Source organism: Mya arenaria, chromosome 11, assembly GCF_026914265.1.
Source record: "Mya arenaria isolate MELC-2E11 chromosome 11, ASM2691426v1".
NCBI classification, from domain to species: Eukaryota; Metazoa; Mollusca; class Bivalvia; order Myida; family Myidae; genus Mya; species Mya arenaria.
Window position 1 is genome coordinate 27,718,893 of NC_069132.1, and position 15,361 is coordinate 27,734,253.

The following is a 15,361-nucleotide window of genomic DNA, read 5'->3' on the forward strand; positions in this document are numbered from 1 at the left end:
AAACAATCTTCGGGACGTACGTACGTACGGACAAGGGCAACCCTATATGCCGCCACTTTGTGGGGGCATAAAAATACTGTTATACAACTGTGACCTTCAAGTAAACAAAATACTTGTTTTTCTTTGGGCCTTTACATCTGAATTTTTATACATGGGAAATTATTATTCATAAATTTGAGGAATTCTGCACTTACCTTTAATTTTTCCAGGTTTTCGTGCAGCTGAGTGTACAGAGCCATATCCAAAGCGACGCTCATAGCGGAACATGTAAATCCAGACCTCGGGAATGGGAAATCGGACCTCAATGTCTTCACAGGGGAACTGACCATGTTTCTTGCTGTAGGAATGGTAGCCTGTAACTAGCAGGTCACATCTAACTTCACATTTTCTGTTCTTTATAATTTGCTGAATTGTCAATTGCAATGGAAGTTCTTTATTCTCGCGTAAACGCACTCGGTACCTCATCAGTTCGAACTGACAGGCATCCAATGGGCGAAATTTGATGTTATTTGTCTTTTCAAACTCATCTCGGTCAACACTACAATGGAATTCCACATTTTCAAGTCTTATCCACTCCTCAGTTTTAATTGGAATGATATCACATCTACCCACCACCTCCTTGCCTTTTCTACGTCTGTCATTTAAGCCTATTTCTACAACAGGCATGCCAGTAAGAAAGGCCAGTACAAACACTCTCATTCTTGCCTTTTGAAAGGTCACCTTGCCTTCCTTATCTAGTTCTGCATAGTATTCATCATGAACCTCAGCTGTTATTTCATCTTTAGTATATGTCAATGTCTTTTCTCGTTGAGCTTCAAGATGCATGAAAACATCCTCTAGTTTACGAACAAATTCTGTAATTTCACTTTTATCCAGACTTCCAAACTTGAGCAGTTCAGAAACTTGAGGGGAATGATCAAGAATCATTGTAGCTTTTGGCTTTTCACTTCTTTTCTTTAATTTAACAATTGCAGGTGTAATTCTTTCAGTTTTTATACCAACTCTTTCTTTATAGAACACATATTGTAGTTTGCATGTGTGAATTTTACCATACTGATCATACTGTTGAAGGGAGATATCAGAGAGTGAGTAACAAGGCTGCAATAAAAGTTCTTGGATTGGAAGAGCATCCCTAGCATCATTTAAAACTCGTATCTGAATGCCATCTTTCTGTTTCTCAATCTTCACACACACATTTTTCCAATATCTATTTCCTGCGATTTTCTTTTTAGTCGGGTATCTTAGCATTAGCTTGAAGCTATCTCTATCACATTCAGGAAGGAAGGGCTCCAGTGGTTCAAGATTCTCATCTTCTTCTTCTGTAGTTGTTTCACTCTCCATAGACATACTTGTGGGTAACCTTTCTTCATTCTGCTCCTTAGGCTTCTCTCCATCTTTTTCCTTTTGTTTGTCCTTCACATCAAACTGAGCAAAGTCTTCTTCTGCTGGGGATTCTCTGTCAAATGGATTTATTCTTGGCGGTTGTGGGGATTTCGGAGCCTTTGGAGGAGGAGCTATAGCAGGAGCAATAGGTAACGAATCTGTTTTTAATTTCTCTGACGTGACAGGTTTAATATCCAGCATGAAACTATGATCATCATCATCCGATGGTTTTGCCAGCTGCTTATCACCGGAGGCTGCAACACTAGAGAAATGGTCAAGAGATTCAGAATTTTCTGCATTAGAGCTGTCTTGGTTTTGATCAGAAGATGATGACTTTGAAGTGACATTAAATGGATCAAATACATCATCAATTGCCTCAACTCCTTGTTTTGTGTCTGCTACTGAATCCAGAAAAAAACTTTCACTATCAGACAATGTGGCAGGGTGAGCTTTGCCTCCAACCAGGTCTGGTCTTCCATCAGTATCATCAGTCTTATCATCACCAAAGTCGAAAAAAGGATTTGCTGTTGAAACATTAACCTCTACATTATCAGTTATCATAAAAGGATTGGCAGCCTCTCCGGTACCTTGTAATGCTGGAACTTCATCAAACTTTGAGAAATCATCCTGGAATGGATTAGAATCTTCACCCCTGTCAACTAGAACTGCTTCCTGCTCACCACCCCATACACAGACAGTTGGTTTCTTTTCTACTGGAATGTGGGAATCATCCCAAGCCGTGTCTGTATCTAAATCAGCTCCAAAGTCCACTATATCAGCTGCAGTCGGATCTACCCAACCTTTAGCTTGGTCTTTTGCAAGTTCTGCATCATTCTGTGTCCTAGAGTCACTTGAAGATGCAAAGAAATCATCTATGCCACTATCAATATGAGCTGTGCCTGGTTCAAGTCCAAACAATTCTGCAGCATTTATAGTACTAATATTCTGAACTTCGGTCTGATTGAAACTACCTGATAGAAAAGGATTGTTAACAGCATTACCATCGTCTGCTTCATCAATGTCAGATTTCAGTTCTTCACTCTCCTTTTTTTTAGACAGCGTAGCAAGTGGTTTATATCCATCCTCCTCCTCATTATCTTCCTTTTCTCCTGGTTTCAGCGCTTTCTTAACAAATCCAAAATGATCCTTAGGCTTTTCAGGAACCTTTCTTCTTGCTGGAGAAACAGGCTGGCTACCTGAAGACATCATTTTGATCTTTGAGAAAATGTCTAAACTGGAAGATGGCATTGAACCATAGGCTGAGCCCCCAGTCTGTGGTGATGACCCAAACATCGGAGCATTAGAGGTACTTCCAGTTACATTGACATTGACTGGTGAAGTACTTGATTGCATAATATTAGAGGATGTATAGGTATCAGATTTTATTGGATCAAAACTTGCAAACTCATCTAAAAAAGATGTAGGAGTTGCAGACTGGCATTGTGATTGTCTGTCAAAAACTGCAAACTCATCTACCTGGGGAACAGCTTGGTCTTTTTCAGTTGGTTTAGGAGTGGGTTTTACAGGTTGTAAAGGTTCAACAAACATTGGCAGGACAGGCTCAGATTTGTGACCCTCTCTCTGATCGAATTGTTGACCTTGTTGACTATCCTGCATTGGTTGCACTGGGGTTAAATCTGTGTCATCATCCAAGCTGAACAACTCCCCCTCATCTCTTTTTGGAGCGCGAACATCAGGAATTCGTGGCTCCCCTCTACTTGGAGGTCTTATGATTGGGACTTGATCAGAGGGCTTAACATTAGGCTTAGAAGTCTTCACAATTTCACTTAGAGGTTTTTCAAACATTAAAATGTCATTATCTACAGCCACCTTTTCACCTGATGATGTAAATGTATAACCAGTCAAAATAGAATCACTGTTTTCCTCATGTCCAACACTATTGTGTTTTTCTGAAGTTTCTCCACCAAAAAAACTATCCAAATCATCGATTGGTTGAGCAACATCACCATGAACTTCCTGGTCTGTCATTGAATTTTGCTCACTGTTATCCATTAAACCTAACATATCATCACTACTTATCTTTTTCGTAAAGATTTCTCCAGTTGGTAATTTAAGAGGTGGTTTTGTCAGTGATTCTTTCAGATTTTCATGCTCAGACATAACAGAATCGTCCATTAGGTTATCATCCATATTTGGTGAATGAATAGGGAATGCTTTGGTGGGTGTTAAAGGATTAGTATCAATAAAGCCAGTGTCTATCAAGGAACTTTCATCTGTTGTATCGATGAGAATGTTTTCATCTGTTCCAGTGTCCACAAGATCAGAGGAGTCTTTTAATTCTGAGTCATTGGCACCAGTAATACTGATTCTAGGATTCAAAGATGTATCAATTACTTCTGGTTCTAATCCAGAATCATCCTCAAAACCAGTCCACCTTGTGGTCAGTGGCTTAGACTGTATTCCCTCATTATCTTCACTCTCTGATGATAACTTGCTTAAAGTGGATTTTGTCTTATGCAGTGACTGCTGTATTCTGTCTTGCATCTGTTGAAACTGAAGCCATTCTTCAGATGTTTTCTCACTTAACTTTTTCTCAAGCTTGGAGTATTCCTCAGTAAGATTTTCTTTTGAGGGAGATTTAGTGGGTGACTTAGGTGATGATGAATAATGATGCTTTGGTAAATTGCTCAACTTTTCAAACTCTTTCTTAGTCTTATTGAAAGCACCACTGATTGGGGATTTTGCTCTTTTGAATAGCCGTTTTGCCTTGCTTTTCTTGGACTTTGGTTTATCTAGATGTTCTTTCAAATCAGACGGCTCTGGATCATCAAATGAGAGAAGGTCAGGCTGGAGGTCGCTGGTGTTCCCACTTGCATCGCACTTTTTCTCATCACCATCAGTCAGGGCTGGGATGTCTACAAGATTGGAAGAGTCGTCAAATGACTGCTTGGACATTCTCTACTTTACCAGCTCCACCTGAAACAGAAAAATCTTTGAATTTGGTCTATACTAAAAGCCTAATTATCATTAGGCTTGATTGTGATGAAAGCTATAATATGAGTGTTAATACCTCAATTGTGGGGAAATGTATGATCTGATTTAATCCCTATATTTATCCAAGGTTGAAACCAGCAGTAACATTATTACATGATCACCACTGCTGCTTGCAGTGGTCAATACCACAACCTCTTGGAAGAGAGGTGGACGCCAAAAAGTCTAGACCACGCTAAACATTATTGGATCTTACTGAAAGGTTCCACTGTTATAATCAATTTAAGTAACACTAACTGCAGATAATTCTACATAATATTATAGGTTACAAACCACATTCTATGACAAATTTGGATACAAAAAGGCATGTAATCTTATGGATATTTATTAAGGTACATTTAATGTTAAATTATCTTCTGATTTCAATCATTACTTAGAAACAAACAATAATATAACAAGAGCACCGCGAAACGGAGCATTATACGCCCGGAGAAGATTCGGCTTGAGGTCCTTTTAATGTAGTGATGATTTGTATAAAGTTATTTGAAAATCGCTTTATTAGTTACCAAGTTATGGCCCGGACACGGAATTGCTAACGGACGAGTAACAAAGATGTGGCCCGGACACAGAATTGCTAAAGCCCCCCATGGTGATTCTAGTCTTTGAGGTATGGACCTGGAAATTGCGCGCGACACATCCTTTTAATGTAATGATGCTTTGTATAAAGTTATTTGAAAATGACTTTATTAGTGACAAAGTTGTAACGCCCCCCCATGGTGATTCTAGTCTTTGAGGTATGGACCTGGAAATTGAGCGCGACACATCCTTTTAATGTAATGATGCTTTGTATAAAGTTATTTGAAAATGACTTTATTAGTGACAAAGTTGTGGCTCGGACACGGAATTGCTAACGCACCCCCATGGTGATTCTAGTCTTTGAGGTATGGACCTGGAAATTGCGCACGACACATCCTTTTAATGTAGTGATGATTTGTATAAAGTTATTTGAAAATCGCTTTATTAGTTACCAAGTTATGGCCCGGACACGGAATTAACGGACGGACAGACGGACGGACGAACAGACAGACGGATGGACGGACAGACAGACGGACAGACGATGGAGGCCATAACATAATACAACCCTTCAGGCGTATAAAAATGTATTATTGAAATAATAAATGCTAGCTTCGATCAATATCTCCAAAAAATCAAGCCACAAATTAAACAAGTGAAGATTATTCCATGGGAGTCACATATCTCATTTCAAATTTGCACCGAAAATGACGTGAATCGCCAACGTAAATAAGAGAAAACTTTTGTTAATGTTAGATTTAGTACCTCAATGAGAAAACTCATGTTTTCAATGTTGGAACTTGTTTCTATAGGCGCTGACGCAAGTAAACCTCATTTACTGATCTATTATCCATGGAATTAGCAACCTATGTCAACATATCCCCATGGGAAATGCAATATTGACCATTAATGCCATATACAGAAAACCGCTTTCCTATACCCTGATATTGGTTCCATATAATCAATAACCATTTGGTTTGTCTGAAAACAGAATTTGCAAGCTCTCCAAGCAGGAAAAAGTAGGAACAAAAATAGCTTTCGAAAAACCATTAGGGAATTGTGTATCACCACAATATTATTTTAGTGCCACTTTGTAATAAAAATGCTTAACTTCTCATTCTGAAAACACACTTTATGTCACAGCTATTTCCAAAGACAAAAGGACATAACTGTCATCAGTGAGATTTCTAAGTTTTCCAAGTCTGTCTCTTGAGACTGAAATTAAATTAAGTTCTGACAGCATGTATTTGTTTCCAGAAAAACACAACTCCATCTCCTTTTAATGCCATTGATTACAGATACAGTATACAGATGGTATTCAAAGTATTTTGCAGAGGGAAATGGCTCGGTATTTTGCCGAGGATAAAATAGTGAATTCTTTTGCAGAGGAGAATATTGGAGATCGATTTAACATAATAAGTTTGAAAGTACAAGCAATTACTTAGCAATGATAGGGCTATATGGCCAAAACACTCAGCATTGATTTCCTTCAAAGTCGGGCATACCAATACACCAACTAAAAGGTTATAGACATTACAATACTGATGTTCAATACCTGATTAACCTGTAAATGATACTTAAGGAACCAAATGTCCCTTAAAAGAAACTTGAAAAATCAAAATGTCTCAAAACAAGATACTTGAGGAACCAAATGTACCTAAACAAGATACTCGAGTAACCATATGTACCTAAACAAGATACTTGAGTAACCATATGTACCTAAACAAGATACTTGAGGAACCAAATGTCCCTTAAAAGAAACTTGAAAAATCAAAATGTCTCAAAACAAGATACTTGAGGAACCAAATGTACCTAAACAAGATACTCGAGTAACCATATGTACCTAAACAAGATACTTGAGTAACCATATGTACCTAAACAAGATACTTGAGGAACCAAATGTACCTAAACAAGATACTCTAGGAACCAACTGTACCTAAACAAGATACTTAAGGAACCAAACGTACCTAAACAAGATACTTGAGGAACCAACTGTACCTAAACAAGATACTTGAGGAACCAACTGTACCTAAACAAGATACTTGAGGAACCAACTGTACCTAAACAAGATACTTGAGGAACCAAATGTACCTAAACAAGATACTTGAGGAACCAACTGTACCTAAACAAGATACTCTAGGAACCAACTGTACCTAAACAAGATACTTGAGGAACCAACTGTACCTAAACAAGATACTATAGGAACCAACTGTACCTAAACAAGATACTTCAGGGACCAACTGTACCTAAACAAGATACTCTAGGAACCAACTGTACCTAAACAAGATACTCTAGGAATAAACTGTACCTAAACAAGATACTCTAGGAACCAACTGTACCTAAACAAGATTCTTTAAGAACCAACTGTACCTAAACAAGATACTCTAGGAACAAACTGTAACTAAACAAGATTCTTTAGGAACCAACTGTACCTAAACAAGATACTCTAGGAACCAACTGTACCTAAACAAGATACTTGAGGAACCAAATGTACCTAAACAAGATACTCTAGGAACCAACTGTACCTAAACAAGATACTTGAGGAACCAAATGTACCTAAACAAGATACTCTAGGAATCAAATATACCTAAACAAGATATGTTAGGAACCAAGTGTACCTAAACAAGATTCTTTAGGAACCAAATGAACCTAAACAAGATATTTAAGGAACCAAATGTACCTAAACAAGATACTTTAGGAATCAAATCTACCTAAACAAGGTTCTTTAGGAACCAAATATACCTAAACAAGATATTTTAGGAAGGGAATGAACTTAAGCAAGATTCTTTAAAAACCAAACAAACCTAAACAAGATACTTTAGGAACCAAATGTACTTAAACGAGATACTTCAGGAACCAAATGTACCTAAACTAGATTCTATATAAACCAAATGTACCTTAACAAGGTACTTAAGGAACAAATGTACCTTAACAAGATACTTAAGGAACAGATGTACCTAAACAAGACATTTTAGGAACCAAATGAACCTTAGAACAAGATTCTTTAAGAACCAAATGTACCTTAACAAGATATTTAAGGAACAAATGTACGGTTCCTCAGAACTATGCACATTGAGGGTCTACATGGCCCTCCTTCATACTTTATAATGAGTTACTTAAGCATCAGATATAGCATCAGATATAGCACTAGTAATAATACTAGCCTAGTAATAATATATTGCTAAAATATATTTCTAATATAAACCACTGCTTTATATATATTTAGAAACTCAATCTTCAGATAATAAATAACACCAATATGATAATGTGAACACAAAAGATTTATATTTTCAAATAAAAAGTTTGTTATTTACAGTACAGAAACAGACATGATTTTCCAGACATTATCAGGAGTCTCATTGAAATAAATATATGTTAAAAAGTAGCTTGGCCTTTAATGGATGTAGGAACAAATGTTACAAGATCTATGATGGGGAGTCTTTCAGACACTTTATTAAGGATATGTGTACAATACACATTAGCAAACCTCTAGGAACGTGCGAAAATTCTATTATTATACATTTTTCCATTGTCACTAATGTAAAACCAGAAACAAATTATTCCAGTGCATATGTAATTTATTTCTTGACATTTAATGGCTTTTACCTTTTGTTGTTAAAAATAGAACTCCCACACATTCCGATATTACAGAAAAAATCCGTAATAAATAATAAGCCTTACATTCATTGGCAGAAAAGTCATTGATTTTTTGTGGTCTTTAAATATCAAAGCTCTATTTTTTCATTTTTGTCTTTAAGAATGGCCAGATGACAGCCTGAAAATCCCTAAGTTGATAAATTTGAAGGCTCAAGATCATACTAAAACCTGAGCAGCCATACACCATATCATACATGTTAAATATTGTGCAAAAAAGCATTTTTATTTTTTTCATTTTAGTAGAATGTATGTTTTCAATAGAAACATAAAAAAGTTTGTATATGTAATTCCTATGAAACCAAATTGCAAATTTTATTCATCAATCTTGATCTGTTTTAAAACTTCCAGGCTTATCAGCCTTTACAACAAAAAGCCCAGGCATGCACATTATTTTCCCAATTTTACTCTTCTTCAACTCAATAATTAATCATTTAAAGCACATACATGTACGTTTTCTGTAGATGCACGAAAAAGTTAAAAGAGTTCAAAGCAGAATCAATTACATGACACTTGAGGCCTAATTTTGCAGCTATGGCAGAACACTTTCTCACCAAACAATCAGGCAAGATGGGACCAGTCATAAGTTCTGTATCAGACAGTCACAAGAAAATGATAGAAGTGATCATCCTTCGTGGTCAGCAAAATATCGCTATCAGAGGTCACTCCGAAAACAAGGAATTTTCTAGCCCTACTGTATTCAAAGGAAACAGATCCTATCCAGCATTTTAATGTTCCAGGTAATCATAGGGCAACATACACATCACCCGACATACAGAATGAACTGATCTATCTGTGTGCTTAGCAAATAAAGTGCAAAGTTGTGCAGGCTTTCAATGATGCAGTTTGTTTGCTCTTATCACCCATGAATCGACTGACAAGACGACAAAATAACAACTGTGTAGGAGGTGGGGTTTGCCCTAGACTATTCGGCAAAAGGCTTAACGCCTTTACTGATGAACTTGCTGGTGACCATGACGCCCAGGAGAAGCTGAACCAGCGCACCAAACTCAGAACACTATGTGAGATAAGGTGGACAGGCCAGGCCAATGCACTCATACCTTTCAAGTACGCCCACAGTGATGTGGTTCATGCCTTGGAGCAACTACAGGAAGAGGGTGATGACAAGGCCAGCCAACAAAAAGCGTCAATCATGAAATATGACTTCATAATTGGACTCATTGAGGCTAGACATCTTTTGCAAAATACACTCCCTCTTTCTTACCTCCTTTAGGCAGTTGACTGTAATTTATTTGTGAACACACGAAAAAGCCACTCTGACCATTATCTGCCAGTTCCAAAATGAAAGGGATTACCCTTATGTTTGAGAAGCATTGTCTGAATGCGCCAAACAAATTGCAGACTTTGAGATTGAATCCTCGATGCCCATCTGACTCAACACCAATGAAACTGTTGCATCCATCAATCCTGATCTTAACACGGGAATTTCTACCATACTCATCATTTTTCTAACCATGCTGGCATCAATGGCTACTGCTGAACAGAGCATTATGGGGATAGAGCACAACCATTGGGATAGAGTGCTTGACAGGAATAGCGCTGATGCCACTGTGTATTGAGATGCCCCAGGACCTCCCTAGTGTTATCCCTGCTTGTAAATTGTTTTCAGTCCAGCTACGTGCCCAATCTTCATGTACATCAGACAAAAATATAAATCAACAATAAAAGCTCTTTTTTTTGAAACCTACACTGGTCACAAAAAATGTAAAAACAAATACACCTTAATGTGCAAATACGCTTGCCTCATATATATCTTAAATGAACGGTAACAGCATGAGTTTAGTAATAGTCTAATTTGAATCAGATTGCTTTATACCATGTCTCACATAAAAAAGTAATATTAAAAACGAGCACTTTCTTTTTTTCATGTTCCAAGAATATTTCAATCTCCTGTCATTCAACATTTTACAGCTAAGCTTTAACATACCTTAAAAAAATTGTTCCTCATTTCTGATGTAAGGCAAACATATTTATACGATTAATAGTATGATTCTATTTACCTTAAATTCCAAATATAGAGGCTGTCCTATTTCCTCAATTATCTATGCTTTTAGGCTTTCAAAAGATTCCTACACTCTTGTCACAATAATTAGCGAGAAGATGTAAATCAATATCAGCGAAACAGGCAGTTCCTGAAGACAAAGTCGTGAAGATTGCTCACCATTCAAAAACGTGATTCCCTTCCAGAGCATACGAACATTAAAACACAATCAATGCTCAATCAATGGTAGACTAGAGAAAAAGCTGATTTCTGTGAGTCCAGAAAGGATTGCCTCTGTTTTATTTCTATATAAAAAAATACAGATAATTGCTATTTTATCATTGCCAATTTCATTTCTCTTTTTGACTCAACATCAAAATGCCGCTGACTGACAATAAAACGCCAGAGAATTATTGAAGCCACAAAATTTGGTTAAGCATTGAAAATGCTCCATTTTAGTGCCAATTACATGCAAATTCGACTAGAGCTGTCACAGGGGTGACGAATATCCTCGAATGCCGCCTGGACACAGGATCACAAAATATTGAAAGTATTTGAAAAGAGACCAAACCTCTGAGGCTATTGTACACGGCATTTTTATTTATCATGCTTAAACAAATTGGGTTGTATATTTAAAAATCATTGACTAATTAAGAAGTTACACTGCTGACAAGAAACAGTAACTAAGGGCAAAAACTATGAAATAGAGATACAGTCTTCCCAAAATGTGCCGGTCCGCCGGACATGTCCAGTAAATAGCGAAAAGGTACCTGAAAGCGAAATGTCTCTAAAAACTTTTGCTGATTATTCGCCATTGCGTTAGTCGATCCCATACTGATATTGACGTCACATAACATCACCAAAAGTTGGCTATTTCCAAAATGCAATTATGATGTTGATTGCCGGGGGATAAATGAGTAAATATGATTCATCAGTAACGGCATTTTATTACAACTGTTTTGATTGATTCTTGGTTTGCAACAAGGTACAATCAAAATCATCAGCACTCAATTTACTTCGTCTGCAGTCAAATTGGCGGCGGTTGTTGGAACTCCCAGACGACCGAAAAACAAGAAAGCACCTTAATGATGGTGGTGTTTAAATAATTATTGTGATACCAAGTGTGTTTACTTAACATTACTTTTGAAGTTATGCTCCAGACAAGAAAAGGTTACAAAGGGCAATAACTCAGTAATTATTTTAAAACTAGTTATAGATCCTGATCACTGCACTTCATCTGGTCTTGCTTTACCATTGAAAGTTTAATTGAATTCCATCCAGTAGTTTTGAAGAAATGCTCCGGACAAGCAAAGCTTACAAAGGGCAATTACTCTGTAATTAGCTGAAAATGAGTTATGGTTCATTCAGACTGCACTTCCTTTTATAATGTTCTATCATTGAAAGAAATGTTATTAAATTCAATCCTGTTGTTGTTTTTTAATTAAACCCTGGACAAGAAAATGTAACAAAAAGGGCAATAACTCTGTAATTAGCTAAGTGTTATGGATCCTTAACAATGCACTTCCTCTCTTCGTGCTATACCATTGTATAATGTTAAAATAAATTCCATCCAGTAGTTTTCAATTTATGCCCGGGACATGAAATAGTAACAAAGGGCAATAGCTATCTAAATTTGTTCTCAGGTAATAATTTCGGCTGTGTGACAGCTAGGCCTTAACTCGCATGCACATATAATTTGGTCTAGCCTTGGTTTCACTTTAGTATTTCCCATTTTGCTGGTGACTATCATAATGCAACCCTTGCGACAACATTTCCAATTATGACTTAAAAATACTTACAAACTTACACCAATATGGCATAATTTCCATGAAATATAAAAAAGAAACATCACCACAAATTAGTTATGATAAGGTCTGTACAATTGTTAACACAGATGCTCACTTCCTGAAATGGTTAGCAGAGAATGATGCTAATTAGAAATCGATTCTTTATTAGGTTGGGTTTTGATTGCTTCATAGATATCCTAATAACAATGTGTTTCATTGAATAAAGAGTTGAAAGCATCACTAAGGAGGCCACCTTCATGCTACCTTCATGCCACTGGGGAAAGTGGATAAGGTAATGGTTCTAGAAATGTACTGGAGTCCCATTTAAAATTGTTCTTAATCAATCTTTTGACCATATGTAGTGCTGAAATAACAAAAACCATATCAAGGTTTTCAAACAGAATTGATTGTCAAGGAAAGCAATTAGGAAAGAAATAATCACTAAATTATTGTTCTTAAAAAGTGTAAGGTCAATATGGCTATCAATAAATGCTTCAAGTTTCATTTAGTTCCATCTAAAACCTTTCAAGTTCTAAAACACTTCACGTCAAGCAAAGCAATTTAGGCAAACGGGCAACAGAGTTATGGTTCTTATCTTATATATAGTGCTAAAACATATGTTTAGGGAGGCAGTTTCGTAACAATTGGTCACAGAGTTATGGAACATGTATAACATACTAGATCACAATGTAATATATTGATGATTCAAGTCTCAATCAATTCCTTTCAAATCTGATCAATACAAGTTCTGACTAAAAGTAAATTAATTTATTGAGTTTGAATATCAAAGTATTTAAATGCACAGAAATCTGACAGTATCTATATCAAAGCTATGTAACTTACGACTTTTACTGTACAAAATGTTAGCTGAAGTTGGTATCTTGGATGTTTTAAAAATTGTTAAGAAATACATAAAAAATGCGGATGGACAGATTATGGGCATCTGCAATCATTTACAAGCTTTAACCAACATCTTCCTCCAAGACAATTTTTTAATCACAAGATTTGGAGTATTGAAACTGTCAAGATTGGACTTCATGTCTTTTAATAATGCCTGTATCAATAAAGAGCTAATAAAAATGAACAAGAGCACTGCATGTGACAGTGAGCAGAAACCAGCAGTTCATGAGTCAACGACAGTTGTCAACTTGGCTACATCCCTTGGAAATCCAGACTGTTGATAGTACAGTTTCACATGTGGCAAATGACAACATTTTCAGCCGGAGTAAAGAACCAGGACCATGCAACACAGTCAAATATGTGGAATGTTTCCATGACTGTGCATGCAACACAGTCAAATATGTGGAGTGTTTCCATGACTGTGCATGCTGTTTCCCCACACAGTCACCAAGAACTTTGACAATACCTCAACAAACACAGGCAACCTTGGAAAACATACATACATTCACCTGTCTCAAAAAATTTGTCAATTTAACAATCAAACAACCAAAATTGCTAATGGAGAGCTTGGTAACACATGAAAACATCTGCCGTGTGCTGCTTAATCCAGACTATTCCTTTATTAAATTACTCAGACCTTGAGCTTGCTGATAAAAATACTCAAGACTTTTAGTTCGCTGATGAAATTTCTCAGACCTTTAGTTTGTTGATAAAATAACTCAGACCTTAAGTTTGTTTATAAAATTACATAGACATTTCAGAGACCTTTAGTTTTCTATACTAAGAATTGATTCAATCAATAGTAATTAGTACTCACAAAAAGTAATGAAGTAAAAAAGTACTTAAATATTTTATGAAATTGTTTACACTTGGTAGATACTAAATGCAAGTACATATATACGATAGAATGAAATCACTGGGATGTATAAAAATGAAAGTTTATTTTGCAGAAATTTTCTAACATTTTAAATAAACATTGAAATAGAAGTTCGTACCTGAATGACCTTCATGCTGGAGCTCGACCTCTAACTTTATCACAACTTTTATATGGTTCTCACTTGGTGCTCAGCTCTTTGTCTGTACTGGCACATCAATGGTAACATAGCTATATTTGGCACTTTCCCATCAATCCATATATGGATATCTTCATCCGTTTGTGGATTCTGAGAGTTTGCGATCAATGCCTCTCTGTTCCAACTCTAAATCAGCCCTTACCAACTGAAAAGAGAAAATCAATGAATTGATCCTTAGAGCAAACCAATGCCTCAGTGAAATGGGCTTCTTCATGATCATAGAGTTCTGCCTTAGAGAGCCTTGGAACTTCATAGCAGGATAGTGGCTGAGAAGGAAGACTATTGGTCAATATATTGTACTGTGCATTTAAAGCAGAGAGGTGGCATTAATTATTCATAGACAAACTGTCTTTTCATTTAATGTGTACTTCTTGGCAAGCCTTTAGGGTAGAAATAAGAAACTGCATAATTCATTTATAACCACCAGAAAATATTCCATATATATGTTATTTCTTCTATTAGAAACGAGGTAATTGAAGAAGACACTGTAATATAGAAAACAACAACTATCACAGAAATGATGACATCCCCAGTTAGTTATTTATCAGGCAAAGGAGTTGATGGTGGACAGAAACATCAACACTTCAGCTCAATGTCAATCAATTGTGGAGTAAAAGAACAGACAAACACATTGAAATGGAAGTGCAAAATGGACAAGAAGCAGTCACAGTCTGCCATATCCCCACCAAAATAAGTACAAAATAATTGTATGTGTTTGATACTAAATCAGGGGAAGTCATAAGTGAATGATTCCAAAACAAATGGTGAACAAATGGCAACAACTGTTTAATTGCCAGAGACAGAGTTAGGTTTCCTCTGCACTGCTCTCCTTCTAAATAAGAGACATCTGTATATGAGGTTTAAAGTCAATACCTTATTTAAGTTATTGACAAGGTAATAATTGGAAATGAATGTGCCATAGCCCAGGATAAAAAGTCATAATTGCTTTTCGGATGATATTTAAGTTCTTTCAAAACTGATATTCACAACATTTTATATCACCCACTTGAGATTTTCAGCAGAATGAACACCCTGCC

At 36.4% G+C, this 15,361-nt stretch overlaps 1 protein-coding gene across 2 annotated transcripts in view; it reads right to left on the reverse strand.

Annotated features, from left to right (window-relative positions):
* Positions 1–15,361, reverse strand: part of LOC128208075 (protein stoned-B-like) — a 33,844-nt gene that overhangs the window by 7,874 nt on the left and 10,609 nt on the right. Inside the window, exons 2-3 of one of the 2 annotated variants that reach the window (XM_052911401.1) lie at positions 14,247–14,469; positions 195–4,320 (exon numbers count right to left, since the gene is read on the reverse strand). In XM_052911401.1, coding sequence (XP_052767361.1) covers positions 195–4,299 — 4,105 coding nt within the window. In that variant the 5' untranslated portion in view covers positions 4,300–4,320; positions 14,247–14,469. The remainder of the gene's footprint in view (positions 1–194; positions 4,321–14,246; positions 14,470–15,361) is intronic. The other variant, XM_052911402.1, reaches the window with a different exon arrangement.